The sequence below is a fragment of the Kryptolebias marmoratus genome, linkage group LG24, assembly GCF_001649575.2.
Source record: "Kryptolebias marmoratus isolate JLee-2015 linkage group LG24, ASM164957v2, whole genome shotgun sequence".
In the NCBI taxonomy this organism is placed as follows: Eukaryota; Metazoa; Chordata; class Actinopteri; order Cyprinodontiformes; family Rivulidae; genus Kryptolebias; species Kryptolebias marmoratus.
The window spans coordinates 16,266-40,358 of NC_051453.1; the positions used below are offsets into that span (position 1 = coordinate 16,266).

At 43.9% G+C, this 24,093-nt stretch overlaps 1 protein-coding gene and 1 long non-coding RNA gene across 4 annotated transcripts; one reads left to right on the forward strand and one right to left on the reverse strand.

The window, feature by feature from the left end:
- Nucleotides 1-267: 267 nt before the first annotated feature.
- Nucleotides 268-23,699, reverse strand: LOC108248356 (1-phosphatidylinositol 4,5-bisphosphate phosphodiesterase gamma-1). Of its 3 annotated transcripts, none has more exons than XM_017437089.3 (32): nucleotides 22,887-23,698; nucleotides 15,239-15,388; nucleotides 14,138-14,231; nucleotides 13,341-13,388; nucleotides 12,658-12,742; nucleotides 12,502-12,582; nucleotides 12,019-12,053; nucleotides 11,709-11,781; nucleotides 11,537-11,632; nucleotides 11,331-11,449; nucleotides 10,439-10,524; nucleotides 10,145-10,265; nucleotides 9,846-10,014; nucleotides 9,590-9,709; nucleotides 8,837-8,944; nucleotides 8,565-8,749; nucleotides 8,200-8,400; nucleotides 7,634-7,753; nucleotides 7,353-7,536; nucleotides 7,073-7,150; nucleotides 6,273-6,376; nucleotides 6,080-6,176; nucleotides 5,941-6,007; nucleotides 5,480-5,646; nucleotides 4,629-4,725; nucleotides 4,328-4,552; nucleotides 4,092-4,237; nucleotides 3,886-4,000; nucleotides 3,639-3,800; nucleotides 3,153-3,241; nucleotides 2,364-2,548; nucleotides 268-2,083 (listed from the first exon to the last, which is right to left on the reverse strand). In XM_017437089.3, exons 1-32 carry the CDS (start codon nucleotides 23,134-23,136, stop codon nucleotides 2,023-2,025), a joined length of 3,918 nt encoding a protein of 1,305 aa, XP_017292578.1. In that variant the 5' UTR covers nucleotides 23,137-23,698; the 3' UTR covers nucleotides 268-2,022. The 3 variants fall into 3 exon arrangements, 2 of the variants coding, with proteins under 2 accessions (XP_017292578.1, XP_037830022.1); XM_037974094.1 differs by lacking the exon at nucleotides 22,887-23,698 and adding an exon at nucleotides 22,427-22,833; XR_005232798.1 differs by lacking the exons at nucleotides 268-2,083; nucleotides 2,364-2,548 and having other exon boundaries at nucleotides 3,639-3,768; nucleotides 22,887-23,699.
- On the forward strand, nucleotides 6,813-8,170 carry LOC119616772. The gene is made up of 2 exons (XR_005232799.1): nucleotides 6,813-6,868; nucleotides 7,330-8,170. It is a non-coding gene; the product is annotated as an uncharacterized LOC119616772 (long non-coding RNA).
- Nucleotides 23,700-24,093: the final 394 nt, after the last annotated feature.

The window sequence follows — 24,093 nt, forward strand, 5'->3', positions numbered from 1 at the left end:
TCTTAGGCGAAAAAAGGTGGCGGTTGATCATCCGTTCAAGGAATGAAAGGCCTGGAAGTGAGACAAGTTTTTGTTTTATTAACTGACCGAGTACTGCCACATGTTTGCTGTTCTTTGCAGCTAACCTGAAGACTCTACATGGATGTTTGTGCAAACACTACTGGAAGTTAATAACTCCTCACGGGGAAGTTTAATTTCCTACAGTTGTTCCGTTTTCTTCATAAAACGTCCGCTTTACAACATTTTTTAAAAGCGCAAACACAGTGGTACATGAAAGAGCTTTATTCACTGGAAACTTGCACAGGGTTCATAATGCAGAGTAATAATACTGAACAGTAAGCAGAGAGAAAACACAACTCGAGTCATTTTTTTTAGCTGTGGGCCAAAATGTGACGTTTGCATAGAAGTCCCTGAACAGTTCAGCTGACTGTAGGGAGAAAGAAGGACGGGGAAACTTTAAAGGGAGCTCCAGGTAAACACGATTAAATCTACATACAGTTACAGTATTTTCAGTCTTGTTGAATCTACTAAATCAAGATCTACACCTGTGTGATAAATAAAAAGTTATATACATGATTAGAAGTTAGACGGGGGTGACGAAGCCATGCGGTGACCTAAACTGCTCTCGGCTGATCTGAGACCATCTGAGCCACATCTGTTGATTAGAGTCAGATGACGGAGGCTGATCTTGGTCATTTATAAAAAAGAAGAAGTTAGCCCTTATTTGACACGTGTGTGAGACCTGTGACATCCAGGGGGCGCCCTCTCTCTGAAGGTAGTATAGATTAACACGAAGCCCTTAGACGAAGGTTCAGAAGAAGACCTATTTGTGAGGATTTGTTAGCCACAGTTTGTGCTCTTCCAGGTCGAACAGGAAGTTCTGTGACCGCAGCCCCCCCGACACCTGAGAACAAAGTGACTTGATGTAAATCCCTTCATGATTAGTGGTCTGAGTGCCTTCCTCCTCCAGCTTTAGCACTTCTCCCGTCTTCCAGTTGTAGTGAAAAGTAGCCGTTTGTCTTTATCTTAACTGACGACACAAAGCTGAACAACGAAAGGCACAAAGAGGAGATTTCCTTTCTGCTGCCAGTGCCCCCAGCTCCCTCCCTCCATCCAGGCATCAACACCTTTTATTTACTTCTGATGAACCTGAGTTTTCTCCCTTTTTAATCCTGGTTTTCTTCATAGTTTCTGAAACACAGTGAGAGCAGACACAAAGAGCTTCTTGCACCTCAGTGGGAGCTTAGTCTGTAAAATTTATTCAGACCTCAGACAGCCAAGAAAGTTTGGCTTCCATAACCTAACCTTACCTATTTATTAGGTGTGGGAATAAATCTACTTTTAGATGAACAGCATCGAGGTCATGAAAGATTCTGAATCGACTTTAAAATGTCACAAATAATCTGTGCTGCCACGTTAAAAGAGTCCAAACCGGGGTGTTTTTTCACTTTATTAATGACTATAAAATATTTGATTTGCGTAAATAAACACGATGCTAACTGCATTAGCTTTTCTATAGTTGGTTGTGATTGATAGTACTTTTTGAAAATAAATGTTTTAAAATAATGGAAATGCATTGATAATCGTATTATAATCAAATCGAATCACTCCTAATATTTATGACAATTTACTGCAAAATGTATTGATTTATAATTAATATTTGAGTTTTTTATTCATAATACGAATAGTTTGATTTGGTGTTTCTTCATGCATAATGTATTAATTTCAAAGAAGCTCCTGTGGTTTGCTCTGACTGTGTTTCAGCTTAAGTTCTGATTGTTTTATAGCTTATTTTAATTTTTTAGTCCATGAGATGAGTCTGTTTATCTGTTTCTTTTTCACTCTGCCTCATCTATAGCTTCCTTTTTACTGAGAAGGAAGCGTTGTTGTTGTTGTTGTTGTTGTTGTTGTTGTTGTTGTTGTTGTTGTTGTTGTTACAGGTTTTCGATTGCACGTCACTTCGGCGAGGGCAGTCAGGCACGGTTTGTGATGGGGATTAGCGCCCTCTGGTGGACGGGATGATTAGCTGCGCTTTGCTGCCACCTGCTGCCTCAGTTTTTCCCTCCTCTTCTTCTCCACCAACCTGAGGAAGAGGAAAACCTTTAGGATTACATGGAATAAATAGACTTTAGAACCTATTAATAACCAGATGATTGCTTCATGACCTGACGTACAAAACTTTGAATTACTGGAGGGTTAAATGCTAAAACTGTTTTGTGATGGGGAACTTCAGCCATCCAACGAGCCTTAAAGTAAGCAACACATGGGTAGAGGTTTGAGAAGTTTGGTGTTCTGTATCTAAACGGTCCAGTTATCGTGAAGTTTTCCCCATTGTGTTCCTTGTGCCTCCCGTGTTCGGCTACCTGCGGTTGCGAGCCTCCACCAGCTCGCTCAGCTGGTCCTGAGCTGCTCGGAGCTCCTCCAGACTCTGCTGGTAGCTCAGGTCCGCAGGGCCCGACCTCTCCAGGAGAGAAACCTTGGTGGACAGCTCGCTGGTTCGATCCCGCAGCCGCTGGATGGACGTGTAAAGGTTCTCCTCATCTTCCTCCTGTCACACAAGGTCCTATCAATCGAGCGTTCCTATAATTCCATCACCGTAACACTTTGCATTTCAGCTACTGTATGCATGCAAGAGAAACACTTTATGAGCTTAGCTACGTTTAAAAATAAAGCTGTATAAACTTTAAATGCAAAGATATATGAAAGTAAAACAAAAATTACATTTATCAGGACAATGTTCAGTGTCATTCCCTGCTATCCATCTTTGTCTATGTTTAAGGAATCATGCAGAAAATAAAACATTTATTCTTTGACATGTATTGTGTAGGAACCCTAACTGGTGTTCTTTTTATTTGATAATGTGTTTTTTTAGCTTCATGCAGATATTAGCTTAATTCTTACAAAAGATGCCTCCCTAAATCTCACTTTGACTGATAAAATACTCAACACAACCCCACTTCCACATATATAAACTATTTAAGTTATTAAATATTAGTCTCTAATAAAGTCAAGCTAATCAGAAAACTGCTGATGTGTCAACTTTAAAGACACAAATGTTAAAATAAATCAAATCTGCAGCCAGATGCGTTTCATCTGTTGGTTTCAGACTAAAACATAACATTTATCTTCTCACGATGAAGATGAGGGGCTACCTTTGCGTTGACGATCTCTATGTGAACGAGAAGTGACGCCAACTCCAGCTCCTCGTTGTAGCTGTTCTTCAGAGGAACGCTCCTGTAGCCTGGAAACATTTAGATGGGATCAATAATCACCATTAGTTTGGTCAAAATTTAAAATCATGATTGAGTTTGGAAAGTTTTACTTAAAATACCTGACAAAATATTCATTCAAATGTAGGCAAATAAACGAAACAATCAGGCTCTAAGAAATCTGTTCTCCTCCCAAACTTTGGTTTTATTTTTCTAAACTTTATGTTCTACAGTGTAACCAGTGTCAAGTATCATAAGGTGGATTAATAAAAAGGCCAAAGATCCCAAATTTTATGAATGTTTTCAAATTAAAACAGAAAAGCTGCAGCTCATACAGGAGGCAAGACGAGATAAGAGCTGAATATTTTTATTATTTTGTCAGCCATCCTGTAGTCCAGTTTTCGAGCTGATGGTTAACAGCTAGCTCACCTGTTCGCAGCAGACGGACCGGGTACGTTGCCTGTGCCAGGAAGTTCGGATCACTGAACATGTCCTCCTCGTAGACGACGAAGCGCAGGAAGGAGAAGGTGGGATTGTGGATGTCAAATACAAACTGCTTCTGCACCCACACAGGATTCAGACCATTATCAGCTGGGAGGGCCAAAAGGAGGAGACTGTTAAAACGCAGCCAGAGGATGAAAAAAAACAGATGAAAGTTCCCAGAGATGAAACTCACCGACGACATCCGTCTTGCACTTGCAGTTGTCGTAATCGGCTCCACAGATTTCCACCTCCACAAATGGACAAACGATGCTCCGGCCATTTTTGGGCAGATGGCGAGCTCCCAGCACCTAATTTAAACAGAAAAGCTAATCTTTTATTTCTTTTTCTGATCGACTTGTAACCACAGTAGCTGAAGATGCTCTGGCTGGTTGGTCTGACCTGTAGCTGGACGGTGATTGGCTCAACGTGAAGCGTGTCCTTGTCGAAAGGGTCGAAGGCGTCGTCCCTCATGATGTCAGGCTGGGGGACGTAGCCGCTGCTGCCTCCGAGCAGAAACAAGGCCTGATTCAGCTGCATGGGTTTATCTGCAGACAAACAAAAGACAGTTTCATGTTTAACTTTGTCTTAGATTCAAGTTAAGATGTTCCTGCAGCTTCGTTCAAATACAAACTCACCTGGAGTTTGGAAGTTGAGCGCGAGCAGCTGGGAGCCGCAGAGCCACATGGGCAGCGGGTCGTAGTTGGACGAGTCCAGTCTCTGTCCTCTGGGATAAACTCTGGACAGCTGCCGGCGGTTGTACTGCAGGAAGCGCTTCCCTCGAGTGCGGGTCGCAAACTTCTCTGCCTTTGTCTCCGGGAAGGAAGACATGTCCCGGTAACAGCCGCGCTCCGTCCCGATCTCTGCAAACGTCACACGACACATAAAATGAAGCCGGCACCAAGAATCAAATTAAAAGACATAAAGTTTGATCCTTACTGTCCTCGTTGAAGGGGACCGGCCTGCAGTAAACCACCAGATCAGATAACTCCACTGCGATCTTCTTCCTCCTCTCCATCTGCTTTTCCTCCTGCATCTGTTGCCACAGAGATCAGTCATATACTGCAGCTGTCTCCAAATTTAAGGTGCATCTTCTCACACAATATGTTCACAGTGTTCTTACATGGCTTTGAAAAGTCAGAAACAAAAATTTTTTTTTCACATTTCCACTGTTGAGAAATCCTCAAGTCAACCATTTCTGTATACAGTTTGTTTTTCAAGATTATTTGCAGCATATAAAAAATAAAACTGTACAAACTTTATGTAACTTTACAGGAAATAGAAATTATTGTCCTGCAAATTGACTCAAACTGCTTGGAAAGTTTAGGGATTTCCCTGTTTTAAATGGTGGAAAATGCTTTTTATTGCTCAGCCCTTACAAAAAAATCCCACAAAATTCACATGTGATCACATGTGATTCCCATTTTCCACATGCGGTTCACATAATCCACAAAAAAAAAAATCACGTTTTCACATGTGGAAATGTGGTCATGTGAACACGTGATTTTAATGGGATTTTTTGTAAGGGAGAGTAGCTGATAGTTTGAGAAATCCTCCTAATCCTCCAAACTAAGATCGCTCTGACTGCTGTCTACTGCAGGTTAGATACAGAACAACCCCATTTATATAAAGTATTGACAGAAAAGTCTGCATAGATTAAACTTTACAAACTCCTGAAGTAAATGAAGCTGAGATCAGGTTTGTTTTTGTGGTTCTGTGAGTCGGTAAGTAAACTGTTGCTACAACAAAATGTCTGCCAGCTGTTTTCCGAGTCATGGTGTCACACCGACCCGAGCGTCAGCGTTCTGCGCAGCCTCTCGGACTTTGGTGATCCAGCCTGTGAGATCCTCCAAAGAGTCGGCCGCCACGTCGAGCATCTGGACCGGGTGAGACAAGAAGTGCTGGGAGTGGATGGTGAACACGAACGGCCGGGAGTTCTTCCCATCTTTGTGCACCACTGAAGGAAGAGGGGGGATAAAAACTTTAACCAGTGGAGGAGCAGAGCTTTAGGCAAGACATGACACATTCATAAGGATTTTAGGTTTCATAGAATTTAAAAATTGTTTGTAAACAAAAGACGATGCCAAAGAAAGGCACCTTAATATCTTTTAAATATTGCTGAAATGTGTGTTTAGGACAAATTTAAAATGACAGCGCTCATTTTACACACATAAAGAAAAACACCAAAATTAGCTTCTAAACCTGATAATTTAACAAATAAATCTGCACTATAGGAAGTTTATTTCCTCACCAACGTGGCAGGTGGGTACGTCGATGAAGCCTTTGAGGAAAGTACCCAGGGGACTGTTTTCTGTCGACTGAAACAAAAGGAAAACATTATATATATTTTAAACTGTTTTATGGAAGCCAAAACCACCTCTGGCTCTCACCGCCTCATCCAGTTCTCTGGTGGGGGAGCTGGGCACCTCTTCCACGTAGTTTGCAGGAAACCACAGCTGCTTCTTTCCTCCATAGTCCCCTCGCCACCTAAACACAAGCCCGTTAATGGCAGACTTCTTTCTCCGTTTTTTTAAAAAAAAAAAAAAACAGAACACAGAGAAAGCTGTGCTTGTCGGCGCTCACCAGCCGCCCTCCTGTTTGTCCACGTTGATGATGAGCGCTTGTTTGGGGAAACAAAGCTCGTCTTCTCTCTGAGCTCGGTAGTCGTACAGAGCTTTGACTGTACACTGAAACACGCAGGAGAAGAGACAGATTAGTGATTGATGTGGAGAGAAATACTTCAGAAAATCTAGTGAAATGTACCCTTGACTGATACGTTTATCCGCCTCAGCTCTACTGTGTTTTGGAGGTTTAATATCAGCTAATGAAGCGCTCCTTTACAGCCTGAAAAACGATTTAAAAAGCTGTAGTTTGGACAGCCATTAGCCTAGCCTGAATGAAAACTTTTACCTGTTTCTCCATCCTCCGAGCTCTGACTGATAAGGTGATAACTATCAGACAGAAATTCACCTTAAAGTTGACAGGACCATCCCTTTAAGGCAGGGGTGTCCAACCCTGCATGTTTTAGGTGTTTCTCTGCTGTGACACACCTGATTTGAATGACTGAGTGATTAACAGGCTTCTGCAGAAAGTGAAGACCTGCTGAAGAGCAGGGAAACAACTAAAACCTGCAGGATAGTGGCCCTCCAGGACCAGGATTGGACACCACTGATTTAAGGGTACGTTTCCTACTGTCCCCTCATTTTATCTTTTTTTTTTTGTTTTACGTCTTTTGAAACTTCTCTTTGTCTGATTTAAAAAAAGCTGTACACAGTCAGAACCTAGCTGATAACAAGTATTTATCTGTTAATTATTGTTAATCAGTAATTGATCCTTGACTTGTTAAGCTGTAAACTGCTGAGTGTGTTTGCGCCCTGACTCACCCGTGCCGTGGGCATCTTGTTGGCCTCCACGTAGAAATGAGGAGTGCGAACCTCATACAGCGCTCCGTAGTCCAGTTCCTGAGAAGACAAATGGAAATATGGAGGGTTTTATTCTTTGTTTTAAACTCAGAGCGAACTCTGAAAGCTAAAAAGTTACACTGACTGCCCACCTGTAAATAACACAAACACAATCTTGTCTTGATGTCTAGATTAATAGAAAAGTTGCCTGAAGCATCATGTGTTCCTTCATATTTCAGGTTTTTCCTTTGAAATGACTCACCGTGGTGCCCATCCGGTCCAGAGTGTCCTCGTTAATCGGGTATCGGAGCTTCATCTTACGGTACAGAGGATGCTTCTCGTAGTAGCTCACCAGATCCACCAGACTCTCAAACTCTGCCGAACTTCCCAGCATGAAGAGGCGGCCCTCCTGCTGGATGCGACAGTGTTTGATCTTCCCCTCTGCCCTGTGAGCCGACGGACAACCGGGACAAGAGAATCGTTTAACAGAGCCGTTTCTGCGCGTGGCTGTGGAACGAGAACGAGTTTGGGCCGGTGGACCACCTGAAGGAGATGGCGTAGGAGTTGTGTTCGCTGCGTTTCCGCACCAGGAAGGCTCCGTCTCTGGGGACACGCATCAGCATGTGTTCGGCCTGAACGCGGGTCAGACTGGAGTGGTACCACCTGGGCAACAGGAAACTGAGAGCTGCTTTTAATGGACACCATGAGATAATTTCCATAACTCCTCCATAGCTGATACTTTTAAAAAACTCAATCAAACAAGAATTATTCTGCTATTTTGGATCAATCAGCTGACCAATAAGAACAGGCTCTGTTCTTAAAGCTTCCCAAGCTAGTTAACTAACAATATAATGACAAACAAACTCCTTAAACAACCACACTACTAGTTTTCATGACTTTAAGCCTTTGTCAGAATTATGGTGCCTTTAACAAATGTTTACATATTTTAATTTGATGTTTGCAGAGCTATTTGGACCAGATTTAAATTCTAAAGGTGTTCAGTTGTGTCTGTGAATTTCTAAAAACCAAAGAATCAACAAACACAAGAACAATAGCAGCTGATTAAAACAATTGAAACATTTCCTGTTTTTCGGGTCTCAGAAGCTCACTCTCGGCTCTCGTGCGCGTTGGGCTGCGGCACGGGGTTCCCCAGCCTCATCTCGAACTCGTTGCAGCGCAGTGGCGTCTCCCTGTAGTGGCAGATGAGCCGGTAGAGGCTGTCGAACACCAGGTTGTCCGTCAGGTAGAAGCGGGTGGAGCCCGACTCCTGACGGGAGTGGATCCTGCAGTGCTGGACCCGATCAGAACGCCTGCAGGAGGAACAGGGGCAGATTTAGCCTGCTGATTTGTAGCATTAATAAACTAAATTAGACTCCTGTCACCTTTCCCTCCCCTCTGATTTCAAGAAAATTTGCACAATTTTTTCCTTTTTAACTAGACTGGGAATAAAAGTGTTTGTTGAGGAATCACTGACCAGAAGGAGAGGGTGTAGTCCCCGACAAACGTCTCGCTCTCCCGCACCAGGAAGGTGCCGTCTTTCCCGCCGCCCTCGCAGTACTCCTGCAGGAGCTTCTCTGCCACCTGCCGCCCATCCCGACCTCCACCCAGCTTCCCGTGGAACCAGTGCTCCGCGCAGTGCTGCTCGTTGTTGTTGCACTCCTGGAAGACGGAGGAAGGAGAAGAAATGTGGAGCACTGTTAAATCATCAAAAAGAGGTCATGTGACTCATCGGCATCATCTCCCTACCACTTTTCCTTCATCGTCCTCCTCTTCGTCAGTCGTCTGGTAGCGAGACGTCTCCTCTGAGTAATAAATCTTATTGCTGGTCAAGACAAAATAATGTGGCGTCCATGTCTGTAAAAAACAAAAAACATCTCAGAAATCTTCAGTTTGAGTCGCGGAAAAAGAGGAATGCTACAAAAAACATATAAATCTGTAAAAAAAAAATCAGACATAATTTGACATATGTTAATATTTATTCTTTTTCATTAATTTAGGAATTGATTTATGTGTACTTAATCCCCACCTTTTTCCTAAACCACATTTTTGAATAAAATTTTGGTCAGGGTTGGTAGATTCATTTGATTTGTATTAAATTTTAATTATTTCTTTCTAATTTTATGGATGGTTGTGTATTATAGGTACTTTCAATAATTAAGTATTAATACAGCATACTCACTGAGGTGTAATTATGACTATAATTAAGTTTTTTTCATTTATTTAAATTTTTTAATACATTTTGGTGTCTTTTTATTTTCCTGATTACTTAAATTGTTTTCCATTTTTTTCAGCTTTTTATTTAGTTAATAAATAATAATAATATACCATCAGATTTGAGCATTAGTTACATACGTCCTGTATTCCACATTTATTATTTTGCTTTACAGTTCCATAGTTGTTGTTCGTTTTTTTTTGTCTTTCGCAGATTTATTTATTGTCTTTCCTCAGTAATCCACTGAATGTTTAATAAATTAAGACTCCTAAAGCAGAGTCGCTCACGTGGTCGATGGGGTCCTCGAGGTAAAGGATGCCGTTCTTCAGCGAGTTGCTGATGTCGTTTTCAGAGTAGCTGGCGGATGTCACCTCTTCATACACGGTTCCTTCCACCAGCTTCTTGTGCTGCGATGCAACAATAAAAACAGGAGACACTCTGAGCTGCAGATCACCCCAAAAATAACCAAAAAGCTGCAGATCTGAGATCAGTTCTCATCGTCATCCTGAGTGTTTGGTGTCTAATCCACCCCAAACTGTTCACCTTGATGAGGATCTTCCTGCGGAGCTGGTAGGGCGAAGGAAGCTCGTCTGCGTTGTTGTCCACAGGCTTGGTGAGCAGCAGATCTCCAAACACCTTCTTAAAGTGTGTGGCCATGTTCCTCTGTTGGACCACGCTGCAGTGGTCCTCGATGGACAGGATCACAGGATACCTAAACGGGAACAACATTAGGAAGGCGTCTCAGTTTTCACACCTAAAATGTAAAAACGTTCATTCCAGATTGATTACAGAAGACAGGAGTTGGTTTTACAAACTAAAAGTGATGTTTGTACAGAACTTACTCAGATGTGACGAAGGCGTGTTCTTTGATGGTGTGCAGCACATCCAGGAATTTGATCTTGGAGGTTAAAGTGTGGCCATGGTAGATGATTGGCAGGTCTTCAGGTCCGTCCCAGCAGTCCACTGAGGTCCAAAACCACAAAATCAAACAAGTTTTAAACACCAAGTCAAAGGCTCTGTGCTTATTCTATCCCTAACGTAGCTGTAGTCAGGGATAAAAACCTAAAATGGATCTAAAGCTTCGATGAATAACACTAGCTATGAATTTAGATTAACTTAGACTTTGGTTTTCTTACGTTCGATGCAGCGGCAGCCCATCCTGAGACATCGAGCGTAGGCTTCTAGAGACGATTCACTGGAAAACTGGTCACCTGTCAGGTAGCTAAGAAACAGGAAGAGGAATACTACATATAGGACTTCATATCTGTGTTACAGTAATTATTGTCTGATGGCGCTTTAATCAAAGCAAACTAAAACTTGGCTCAACTTCACTTTCTTTAAGTTTTACTCCACCTTCCTGTCCTGGAAAGATGGACATGGATATGGATTTATGTACCGAGGTTTAAGCTAGGCCAGGAGCAGACCCTAATCCAGAACAGTTTAAAGTTACACCTCATCAATCCACTGTTTTCTTGTGAAAGCTGCCTAAGGAATTATTGTTTATTGTATACTGTAGTTATCCATCCATCTTCTTCCTCGGCCGCAGAGGAAGCTCATTTCAGCAGCTTGTATCCAAGACCTTTCTGTCATGATCCAGACCTCATGACTGCAGGGGAGGGTTGGAACGTAGACTGACTGCTTTTTGACTCAACTCCATCTTCACTGAAGCAACTGTCTGTTTACTGAAGACGAGGATCCGTCGGTCCATCTCCATCCTAACATCACTCTCCAACACTTTAATTCCGCCTGAGGCAGAGACTCATTCTCCACCTTTTTCCAGATATTCAATTCTGAAATGTGGGTCCACACTCAATTTAAACAAAGCGCCAAGTGGAAGCTTGACTCACCTACATTAGGATAGCATTGTCCGTGCAGGTAAAAATATATTTAACCTTTTTTCTGTCACTGGCATCCAGTCACAAACTTTTAATTTACTATCGATCAAGGAAAATGTTGGGTGTCTTTGCAATGATAACCTTTATATTTAGGACTAGTCTTTGTGAGGGACAGCGCCCCTCATTGACTCACGTGTTGTGTGAGGAGGAGATCCAGTACTGGGACAGAGGACGCTTCATGTCGTCAGGAACGACAGGTGAAAGGCGGGGGTCGAACACAGAGTTCTCTTTAGAGAACAGGAAGGCCAGGAACTGGAATGACAGGGGAAATAAATGACTGTGAAGTGGAGAGCGTTCGGTTCTCGGTTGTGTTCGCTGCGCTCGTCATCAGCGTGTCACCTCATCCAGCTGCAGCATCGGCTCAGGCTGAGGCCCCCCCTTCATGTAGCCCATCAGAAAGTCTCTGACTCGACTCAGATCTGATGCCCAGGACTCCTGAGACGAGCCGGAAGAAGCAGAGTGAGCACAAGGAGGTCTCAGACAGCGTTTCCTGACAAGTCTTTCTCCGTACCTTCTGGTCCATCTGGAGGAACTTCTGGAAGTCGTAGAAGGTGATCTGGCAAAGCTCCGGTCGGTCGACGTTTCTGAAAAAACACGAAAGGTTTTCAAACGTTTAATCTCAGAGGAGGAAACGCTGAATGAAAGTGGAGGTGGGCGAGAAAAATGATAACTTTTAGAGCCTGTTTCACATGCACTGAGGAGGAAACGTGTCCCGAAATCAACTGATAATAACTGAACACAGACGAGAGACTGGGACTGGGAGGGATGTGAGGACGGAGGCTTTAAAGGACGAGGAGGAGACAAAAGGTGGAGGGACTCACCGCAGGGGAAAGGAGAGCTCCAGCTGCTCAATAATCTGAGGAAAGAAAGGGGAGGAGCCAGGTGATGGACAGGTGTGGGGGGAGGGGGGCAGGTGAAGCAGAAACAGTTGAGCACAAAGTGAGCGTAGTGCGAGAGCACAGCTGGAAAAACTCCTAATGCACCGAAGGACTGAGTGACAATCAAACAACATTTCTGAGGAGGAGAAACCTTTTATAAAACAGTAAATTTAGGAACTTAACTGGTGGTTCTGCATGTTTTAGCCATTTTAATCTACTTTCTGAAGCAGCTAAATGTTTTCCAATCCACGTCCTTTTGTGCTTTACAATGCAACTAATGTTTTCCTTCTTTTGCAACAAACTTTCTGCTTGCTGCAGGAATTCTTTACTGCTCCAGTGTGACGCTCGGAGGCAAACTACAACACGCAGCACTGTCTTAAATCACACGATTAACGTCTCCAATCAGAGACACGGTCTGAGACTCACAGTCCTCTGAGAGTCGAACATCAGCGTCCTGTAGAGCTGCGAAAAGTTGTGGTACGACAGTTCGCTCCTCGCCTCCACCTCCTGCAGAAACACGAGTCAGTACAGTCCGAATCACTGCAGGAGGAGCTACAGATGGAAAAGATTCAAGTCTCTGACCTGAAGCTTGTCTTTTAGGAAACGCATGTTGGGGACTCTGTAGTTGATCTGAGGAAGAAGAGCTTTGACTTCCTTCAGGGTGATGCTGGAGAGGAAAACAGGAAGAAAACAAAACAAACTCAGTTCACGTCATGGATTTTCCCAAAACAAAGGAAACTAGAGCATTTTCACAGAGAGGAAGCTCCTGTTTCATCGTAGAGCTTTAGAGCAGGGATCACCTGGGAACAACAGGTTTTTTGTCTCAGTTTGAAACTAATATGAAGCTCAACATCTGTAAGATTACATTAGAGCTGATGTCTGTTTATTTTAAGCCACGATCACTGGGAAATTTAACCGAACACACGGACCCGACGGTAACAGAGCAAGGCAGGTGGAGAGAAAGAGTCGGGCTTCAGATCTTTCAGGGGTCATTGACCTCCGTCTCCGCCCGCTCTGACCCGTGCTCCGTCTGACTACTGTTACTATTTTCACAGGATGCAGGAAGTTGGCCCTTTCCAAGTCCGCTGCATCACTTCCTGTTTCTTATCGAGCGGCGGCAGACTGTTTGTCCTGGAGAGGCTCTACACACAAACAGAGGCCTGGAGTCGCAGCGAGTTCTCCGATCAACCGTCTCCGGCCAATCAGCATCCACCTCGGGCCGCTGCGAAAGCTGTGATTGGGTGTCGATGCGGTGAGTCGCTCACCTGCCCTCGTGGCTCCGGTCCACGACTTCAAACTGTTTCCTCAACCACCTGCAGAGGGAGAGGAAGAGGATCTTAAAGAAAACGTGTTCGACGATCGCTTGTTTCTAATAAATGTGAAAAACTTATTCTGGACCGCCACGTTCTACAGACTGTTCTTTACTGTTATTGTCTTATTCAGATCAACAACTGGTTCTTATTAGGATGAACAAATCAACCTGTAACAGAACCCTCATGAACGTTCCAAGACTTAGTGGTTTAAGTTTGCTGCAGTTTCAGTATTAAAGCAAATATTGTTCTGTAGTTTGTCAAAATAAAGATTTCACCATCTCTAGAGTCTGTTAAAGGTAAAAAAAAGAGAATATGCTACATCAAAAAGAAAGAAACCTTCACTCTGAACTCCAACTCCAGTCCCATTTAATGACATCATTATGCACACAAATGGGCTTGAAGCTAAATTTACATTTTGTTTTTATTAAATACAAGAATCTTGATGTCTATTCTTGTGACAATCAAGAACAACATCCCATGGAGCTGATGGCTCTCTCCCCAAACAGTTTACACAACTTCCTAAACAGACCAAATTAGTGATTTTCATTTCCTGTCTCCGTTTCCACATTCTGTCTACAGCAAACCTCCTGTCTCCTCCACAGACTCGCTGTGTTTTTCAGCCCAAACCTGCCCCCACACCTTCATCTGCAGCAAATATTTTTATCCCAAAGCAAATATTTGCCCTCCTCTCTGAGTCCACATACAGGGCTGCAGAAGGCAGATTGATCTGGGCCGAGGCAGAAACCGACCTGTCGACCTGCTGAGGAGCCGGCGCCCTCTGGGTGTCCATCATCAGCCAGTTGAGTCCGGTGACCCACATGTTGACCTCCTCCTCGCTGAAGGCTTCAATCACACACAGGTTTTCCAATCAGCAGTGATTTATTAGTTCCAGCTGTTAAATCTCCTCAAATTAAACTGGTATCCTTCCATTTTTAAACATCATCAGAATCAGAATCAGGCTAGGAAATCGTTGTGGTGTACTGGTGCAAATAAAACAAATACAAATGAATAAGTAAACATGGAACAAGAAAGAAATTAATTAAAGTGCATGAATATGGATGCTGTCGCTCCAACTTAAAAAGATTCTTAAAAGTTAAAAGACACGTTTGATTGAAGAATAACTCCTAGGTGAACATATCTTTTGATATCTACATTTTCATACAGTTTATACATCAAAACGTGGGTATTTTTGTCTTCTTTCACCCAGCGTGTCTCTCGCTGCTTTAGGATGGACGTTTTTCTCTCAAATCTCTCCAGAGTGCAGCCCAAACTCACCCAAACTCTCATAGACTTCCACCGTATCTGAGCTCTGACTTCGCTCTCTAAAACTGGAAGCGGAGACTCTTTTTAAACTTATCTTATTCCCTTCTTACATAAAACACTGTAAAAGCAAAATCCTCAAGTAGCAAAAGGCTAAAGAAAAGCTAAAAGTAGCAGAAAAGGATCTAGAAACTATAAGTAACATTATTAAACACAGATTTCAGAGAACCCCCTTTTTGAAAGAATCAATGAGATTTTAATGCATTTCTATGGGAAAATATTTGTAAATAAAGTTAAATATTTTGAAAAGTATAAAAGTTACAAAAACTAAGAATCATGGCGCCTATCTGCTAGATGTTTTGATATATGAACAAAGTCTTTTTTTGTAGCACTTGTTAATTTGAAATGTGTTATAAATGTAGGGCATTATTATTCTTTTTAAAGTGTCAGAACTTCAGATGCAACAGCAGGGCATTAATCCAACCTTCAGAGCAGAGAGGGAGAATCTAAATCCAACAACTCCGTGAGGCGAGTTGAAAAAATAAAGAGCGAGACCAAATAAATGTTAACCTCTAAGTTTGAGGTCTGACCTGCCACACTGAGGGTCCGGAGGCGGAACTCGAGGCCGTACAGCACGATGAAGCAGTGGGCCGGGTCCAGTTTACGGGCCTCCTCCGGGTAACGCTCAAAGTCACGGGAGCCCTTCCCCAACCGCAGCTCCCGGATCTCCCGTATGTCAACTGGAGGAGGAGGAGGAGGAGGAGGAGGAGGGGGGAGGAAGGAAGGATAGTGTTGCATGAACACAAATATGCACGACCATAAATCACACTTTGGCACGTTGTTCGTTTCCGTGCCAAACACAAAGAAATGTGCTGCTGCAGGGCTGAATAAACGCTCGCGGAGGACACACAGGAACGTCTCAGTTATCAGCTGCAGGAAGCGAGGAAGGTCTGGAAAAGTCTTCAGCGCTGGAGGAACGCTGGTGTCCTCACAGCTGGGAGGAGAAAGATCCACGCCGAGCGATGGACTCGTTTACTTTAAAACAATAAGAAGAGAACTCTGCTCGTGGTGAATTATGAAAATCAGCTACAATAATACAAAAAAGTATTTCTAATAACTAAACTGAGTGTGACTTCAGTTACAGTTTCAGGCATTTTAAAACCTTTGAAACAGCAACTATAGCTTGTATATCATGAGACGTAGACAAAATTAGCAACAAACTGCGAAACTCCCTGTAGATAAAAATGGGATTTAGTGGAAATGAGTAGTGAAACCAGCTCTGTTTGGAGCTCCACAGCTCAGACTTCACGGCAGAAACCTCGTTCAGAGTTTAAACACGTCCCAGAAAGTTGGCCTTTATGTGACTGAGGGGTTTTGATATTTTTTTAACAGTTTTTATACAATCGCAGTTTAAGTTAGATGATTTTTTTTAGAGATCAACTTAGTTTGATATCACACCCTAAACATACCAACATTTTACACTTTAGGATTATTTATGGTTTTTGAACAGTAAAACTTGTATCTCACTGGACTACGATTGCTGAGGGAGTTTCCAAAATGTCTCAAATCGTTCACGAGGGGTCCCTTGCTCTCCTGTCGCGGCTTTTCTAAAACCTGGTTTCTGTAATTCTATAGCGCTTGAGCTGCACTTTGTTATGTATCCAACCCCCCCCAGCAAACTTTGACACATATTTGTGTCATTCAGTGGGATTACAAGTGAACATCTTTGTATTTTCTTGCAATTTTGTGTCTCCGGTAAGTCGCCACCGCCAAGTGAGATGCTATCTTAACTGTTTGTCTGAGGCTTACTTTCTACTCTACGCTCCTGTCTACCTGCCTTATTGTGCTGTTGGGGAGTGACAGACATAGTACCCTAATGAGTCACTGGCAGCAGCTTTAACTTTTTATTTTTTATCTTAGTTTTCTTTCCACTTCATCAAAATGTCGATATTTTGTCCGCTTAGATTATTTCAAAATAAAAGCCCCAAATTATCAACGGGCTTTGGAGAAGAAGGTTGGCGGATGCCTTCAACATGTCTCCAGAGACATTCCAGTTTGGACATTTCAGTGTCTCTGTGTGAGGACTTGGTGGAAGCTGCCTCTGAAGGGTTAACGGCCGCAGAACGTGATGTAAACTCTGGACTCGACTTTCATGCTCGCAGCGGCCGACACACCCACAAAGAAAACCTCAGATTATTGACACAGCAGCTGTCCCGCTCAAACGCACACAAATACACACTCAGCACATTCACACACGAGTTCCTCTCTGCTTTATCCATCTGGTTTCGCAGGTTTCCACCAAAAGGAGCTTCTTCTACGTCCAATGGTTTTCCCAACAAAGCATCGTTACTCATCCAGAAGATGAAACAATGGAGGGAGAAGCTCGATCCATAAATAATCCAGAATCAAAGAGCCGCGAGGGGATCTGGTTCTTATCCGAATGGCCTGCGTTGGCAGATGGTAGCAAGAAGATCTGGCATCAGATGAAGAGAAAAGTTCATTTTCCTCAGATGGAAGTGTGTCTGATTTTCATTCAGAGGGTTTAAAACACAGAAATGTGAACTGTATTAACCATTTATAAAAAGTTGGTCACACTAAAGTAAATTATTAGGATCTTTTCCTCTCAGTTTGGGCTCTTAGCTACTAAGACAACATCTTTCACCTTAAACTTGTGAATTTATTCAGATTGTGTAGATCTGAAAAGGGCAACGTGTTAATCAACGGTTCTGCCTGGACTGAAGCACATGTCAACAAAAAAATAAAACAAAAAAGAGAGGCCCAAACCATTCAACCTGTCCCTCGATGTCAAAATGTCATTACTTAAAATAAAATAAAAGAAAAGAAAAGAGAAGAGGGTTTTATTCTTTCCTTGGTTTTAACCAGTTAGCAAAACAAACTGAAGTTCAAGTTTTTCACTAAAACTGTTCTTTGTTGGGGTTATAACACATTAAACGGGCATATTTAATGTGTTATAACACAACACAGAGTTATAACACATTAAACGGGCATATTTAATGTGTTATAACACAACACAGAGTTATAACACATTAAACGGGCATATTTAATGTGTTATAACACAACACAGAGTTATAACACATTAAACGGGCATATTTAATGTGTTATAACACATAACACATGTCTGTTTAATGTGTTATAACTCTGTTATGTGTTATAAATGTTAATGTGATTCATGCTAAAGCTATTATTTACACCACCTTCAGTTGTGTATTACATGGCTATCTCAGCCAAATTATTATTAAACTCCTGCAGGAAGTGGCTCGGGCTGCATGGAAGTGCTACCGCTAGCTGCTGCCGCTGCTTTTTCTCCCGAATAATCATAGAATTCTTAGTAAATAAAGTAATGTCTAATCCAATCCAAACCAAAACAACGCTGTTATTTATTCCTGCCAGCGCCGTCATCACTTCCCCCCTTTTAGTTTTAGGTGTTGGACGTTACATCAGTTCAGCTCGCTACACACCAACACACACACACTCCCTGCATTTCACAGAAACACACAACCTTTAATCCTGGTGGTGGCTGTAAACACGGATGTGATCAAAACAGCGGCTTTAATGAGCCGCAGGAAGCAGAGTGACTGATGTTTTCAGCAGTAAACGCACTGATGACTCGGTTCTAGGGCTCGACATTAATATGTTTTAACATCAGAGCAGCTGTCTCGTTTTATTGTTGTTGTTGCCCGCCGTCAGCGAGCGCTGAAACGAACGGCAGCTCCTGAAAGCAGCAGCTGCTGAGAACTGCAGTGAAACTAACTGTTCCTGGTGCAGCTGGTCACATCACTTCCTGCCAGCCGACGTCCAAGAAATGTGAAGCAGAAAGGAAAAAAAAAACGGGAGGATAATTAGGGTTAAGCATGAAAATTCTTAAGGACTGAAAAATGTTGACTCTTGTTTCAGAGGAGAACAAAGTGAGGCTGGTCAGTGTGTCAGATTTATAAACCCTAAGATTCTTTATGTTCGGTCCACTGTTTCACAGAACCATCAAGAAACCATTTCTAAATGTTCAGGTCCTTTCTAAGACCGCACCTGTCACCTGTTGGACATCTGTCGATAGAAAACACAAGTAAACGTCGACCAGGTTCACGTTAAACAGATATTATCAACGCTGACAAGATAGACCCAGCTTCAAACAAATCCTGCTTCTCCTAAAATCACACCGAGACCCTGCAAGACTCCCCAACAGTCTGATGGTTGGCTGAGCGTGACGAAATGGAAGGATTGCGCCGCCACACGCCGAGAGAGGGTCGTCTGTCAATCAGAGACGAATCCAGGAGGCCGAAAACAACCCTGATGGAGGCGAGAGGATCAGCTGTAAGGCAGGCTGTTCCCCAAACATGCGGTCAGAGGAGAGCAAAACTGAACATTTCAGCCATCGAGGAAAAATACACCAACTCTCATCAAGCTGAGAACACCATCCTTATAGTGAAGCACGGTGGTAGTGGCAGCCCATCAGCGGGGACTGGGAAACAGGTCAGAGTTAAAGAAAAGATTCTCCATGGCAGCTCAGACTCTGTAGGATTTAAGGGGATTTGTTTTAAACTGAGATTTTCTGTAATTTTATCATTTATTTTCAGGAGGAGCAGCTTTCTTTGATTTACTGCCAGCCCACAGAGAGGAACTAAAGATCACTGTCTTAAAATAACCATCTCCAAAGAACCGTTACTCAACAATTACACAGTTTTCTCATTTAAATCGAACATTAACTACACAATACGGACTAACGGCGCTTTAAACGACTTGTTCTCCTATCCGAGACGCCTCATGTTCGTCTTTCCTGCAAAAGATTCAGAGCTTTTGTTTTCTGTCCTTCAATCCGAGACAGGAAGCGAGACACTCCCTGATAACCCGGCACTTCCTGTGCCTGAGGATTTTATACCTTCACCGTTTGCCAAAAGCGTTTGTCTCAAAGAGAAATGCTTGTTTTCCTTCAGCTCGTTAGGGCCCTTCCTGCTTTAATCACCGACTGAAGCCTGAAGCCCGGCCCCAGAGAGGCAGAACATCAGTCCTGAGCTCCTGGTCGGGAAGAAAGGTGCGAAAAGAAACGTGCTGAACGAGGATTTTAAAGCGAACAGTAAAAGAAAAACACGGATCAGATAACAAAAATAAACAAAGGGAAGAAGGGGAGGAGCGAAAAATGTCAAGAAATAACCTTGAATCTCTGAAATAAAGTCAAGAAAACAGACGGACAGAAGGTCGGACAGTATTTAGGTGAATGTGTGGGGGCAGGAAGTTAGTGAAGGATAGCTGGAGGAGGAGGAGGGTGGATGAGAGACAGAACTGGAAGAGATAAAGAGAAAAAGAGACCTGCTGAGTTCCTGGAATCTGCTGGAGGCTTCGTCCGGTGGGAGGCTGTTTGTAACGGGGCGTTTCAGGGTTATGAAAGTGTGTGTGTGTGTGTTTATAAGCAGTATTCTCACCACTCTAAATGGGAAGGTGTTGATGACTAAGCGGGATCAGGAGAACCACCTATTGTGTTTTAAAATAAAATAAAGTGACGCATCTCGTTGTCCCTGCAGCTCAGGTGAGGAGGACGACACAAAAACTCTGACAGGCGGAGCAGCTCTGAGCAGTCAGCATCTTATCTGCAGCAGAAAGTGGTCGAAGCAATCTCACTTTGGAGAATTAGGGAGTCATATACAGTAACGATAAAAACGAGGAAACCAGTCTTGATGGTTGTGTTGGTGTCCCCTTCCTGTCCTCTTCCTGTCCTCTCTAAGTCCACCCGGTTGGAGCAGACGGCTGCTCGTCCTGGTTTTGGTTCTGCTGGAGCTTTCTTCCTGCTCAAAAGGTGGTTTTCCTTCTCACTGTCTCCTTGAAGTGAAGATTCAACTCAACCTGCTGCTTCCTTCGATAAATAACCTTTACTTTCTGAATGTTTTTGTTCCCTCAAACGACTTTTTTTAAATTTAAGTCCTATATATTAACTCTGATCCCAGTTCAAAGAGATACCTGCAACAGGTAAGATATTAACTGTTCACAATCCTCCCACAGAACCTCACCTCATTTCCTGAACTCCCAGCTGCTGGACATTTAATCATCCTGTCTCTGTTTTTTTTTCTCTTTTGCTGGATTGAGTTTCATCTTTTAAGCAGTTTGAAAGAAACAGGAAGTATCGAACGCTGCAGGGTTGGCTTCCTCCAGGCTGAAGTTCTGGATCCGGTTACCAGAACTCAGAACTTTTGTGGGTCACGGACTCACTCGGCTGCTTTTAAGCCCGATAACACCGGTCCAGCTGAAGTTTCACCAAAATAAAAGTCCTGACGGAAAACGAAGAGTCTCTCTTTGGCGAGAAGCTTTTGATTTGAAGTGTTAGCAAAATATCTTACGAGTATTCAACGTACATCTACAGCTGAAGACGTGATCATCATTTCTCAACAGGGGATGATTTTAGCCTGAAACTAAACTGGGTGATATTAAATGTTCCGTCTTTAATTATGTTTTTTGCAATTAAAGGAAAAACAAACAAACTGGAAGAAAAACCTGTTTTTTTTAAATCTTTTTAGTTTTACTTTCAGCATTTATGTAGATAAAGCCTCAGTTTTGATTAGAATAAACACAATAAACACATTTTTATACTTCTGGAGAATGTTTGTGTTTTTATATTTCCTGTTTTTGAGTCACCTGCAGCTGATAAAAACTAACTTTTGTTTCATACCAACAGTTTTTTCTTCGGTTTCTGCTGTAAAGACACGTGGCAGACAGCAGGAAACTCTATCATGCCAGCTGTGAATGCTTCAAGGTTTCTTCTGCACACACACACACACACAAACACACACACACAGAGCTTCCACGCCCCGGACGGGCTGAACCAACATAACAACAACACCGCTCCGAGGTTCATCCCGAGGCGGGCCGAGCCTCCAGCAGCTCGCCGATCGGTCTGAGACTTCCTGAGGTCAAAGGCCGTGACCCGTCTGTGTTTTAAGCGAGGCCCGTTCACTCCAGCAAAACGTCAGTTTTTACAGAAAAACAAAACAAAACAAAAACAAGAACAGGAAAGATGTCTTCTGATAGAAACCTGAACCTGAAGACACCGATCGGTCCTGAAACTACTACTCTACTTACTGCTGCTGCTACTGCTGCTGCTGCTGCTGCTGCTACTGCTGCTGCTGCTGCTGCTGCTGCTACTGCTACTGCTGCTACTGCTGCTACTGCTGCTACTGCTCTACTGCTGCTGCTGCTACTGCTGCTGCTGCTGCTGCTGCTGCTACTGCTACTGCTCTACTGCTGCTGCTGCTGCTGCTGCTGCTGCTGCTGCTACTGCTGCTGCTGCTACTGCTGCTGCTGCTCTACTGCTCTCCTGCTACTGCTACTGCTACTACGCTCCTGCTACTGCTCTACTGCTGCTGCTGCTGACATTTTCCTTCCTTTAGCTAGCATTTAGCTGCTTTCAGCCCTTTTCTTTAAGCTGATAAACGACGGCGCTGCAGCCATTTTGTTTAAACTTTAAAAACAACGTTTTCCATGATCCGAGACGTCACGCTCTGAGTACAAGTTGGAAATGACTCTCCGCTACTACCACGCCAACTTTTAGCTCAGTATCTGTAAAGTTTTGTGCTTTCTAAAGGCCACTGACGGACAAGGACATCTGGGACGAAGACGTCTGGGACCAGGGCTGACAGAACCTTCAGAACCTTATGGGTTATGGGAGTCAGAGCAGCTCAGACTGTCGATCCCTTTAAATCTTCACTGAAAACTTATTTCTTTTCTCTGGCTTTAGGCTCGAGCTGAGCGGACGAGGTGTGCCATAATGTCTTCACCTTGTTTCCTTCTCTGTCTCCTGAACCTCAGGACGGATTTGGTTCTGGTGCAGTTTGTTGTTCTGTCCTTGGGTCTCACACTCCTCTGGTTTGGTTCCCCAAGTCTTTTCGAGTCTTTCCCATCCCATCCACACTGACCGCCGTCTGTCCCGGATCAGCCTCAGGTCCCAACACACCTAGTTTCAGGTCATTATCAGCAAAACTGTTAGAACTGAGCCAGCTGGCTGTGGCGGCCATCTTGATTTGGATTGTCTCCGAATGATAATCAGTAGTAGATGAACATCAGGTGATGACTGCCTGAGAGTTTCATTAAAATCCGTCCAGTGGTTCAGGAGATCTTTTGCTCAGGACCTGATCTGGACCCATCACTTGTTCTGCATTAACACCCAGCTGAGACCCAGTTTGCTTTAAAGACCTGAAACCGGGTCTCTGAACACGGTCCAGAAGCCCAAATACTCACCCTCTCCCTCGGTTTTCTCCGGGTTCCGGATCCACACGACCTGCCTGGTGTCCTGTCGGATCTGGAAGGTCCTCCTCTCGGGTCTCTGGGACTTCTTCTGGTAGAAGACGGTCATGACCGTGCCCATCTCCAGGCTGTGCAGGATCCGGGGACCGGCCTCGGCCCAGTCCAGCATCCTGGAGGCCGGCACCGGGCCGGGGGCCTCCTCTGCACAGCCGTTGGTGCAGCCTCCGAACCGGGCTGCGCACATCTTCAGCGCATAGTAGACCCCGAGCGGGGTGCCGGGTCTGGGGCGGGTTCTGGAGCCGGTCAGTGCGCGCGCAGGGGAGAACTGGGATTAGGCATGCCTAGTACCTCAGGGGGAGGAAATCCGGTTCGGAGCTGCAGCTCAGGGCAGCTTCATCAGACAAAAACAACTAAAAGGCAGCCGAGTTGTGTTCTGGTCCTCCTGGTCCTCCGGGTTGATCCGTTCCAGATGCTTCTGGCACCAGACCAAGGAGGTCCAGTCTCTCATCCCCGCGGGACCCGTCCTCCTTCCTTGGGCCACGACAGCAGAACCGAGCGGATTAAAGCTCCAGTCCGGTTCTGGAGGACGGAACCCGGGTTCTGTCGCGGATCCGACAGTCGGGGGAGGCGGAGGCGTCCCCCCCTCCCCCTCTTCTCGGACCCTCACAGGTTCAGGGCCCAGCCGTCCGGACGCGTCGGAGCCGCCAGTCAGAACCGAGCCGCGGCTTCGATCTCCGAACCTGCTGCGCGTCCAGAGGGAAACCAGAACCAGCGGACCGGAAAAGCTCGATCTGATTTCTTCTTCCCCCCTCTGGAAAGATGAGATGGGGAGTCGCGGAGGAGGAGGAGGCCGGGAGCAGAGCGACCTCCGGCGGCCTGCAGGAGCTTTGCAGGCCTGGCGGTGAAGTTAGCTTCCGATTCGATGTTCTGTAAAGGGCTATTCCGTCAATGTTTCTGTGAAGTTTAAAAACTACAATTTCAACCTGAACTAAACCAGTCTTTACTTGGTAAAGATTGGTTAAACACAGTTTTTGATGTGTGAAACCTTTAATCTATTTAAAAAAGTTTTGCTTTTTTTAGTATGTAGCAGGTCCATCTTTTTAGTATTACAACAGGTCCAGTTCAAAAACTACAATAATTACTCTTCAAACCTGGACTAAATAATTCTACACATAAAGCAGAAACTTTAAAACTGTGCTTG

Coding starts and splice junctions, on each gene's coding strand:
- LOC108248356 (XM_017437089.3), bottom strand. CDS start 23,136: ATGTGCGCAGCCCGGTTCGGAGGCTGCACCAACGGCTGTGCAGAGGAG. Junction 10,015..10,144: donor CACGCCTTCGTCACATCTGA/GTAAGTTCTGTA, acceptor GTTCCCGTTTAG/GTATCCTGTGATCCTGTCCA. Junction 4,238..4,327: donor GCTCAACTTCCAAACTCCAG/GTGAGTTTGTAT, acceptor GTTTGTCTGCAG/ATAAACCCATGCAGCTGAAT.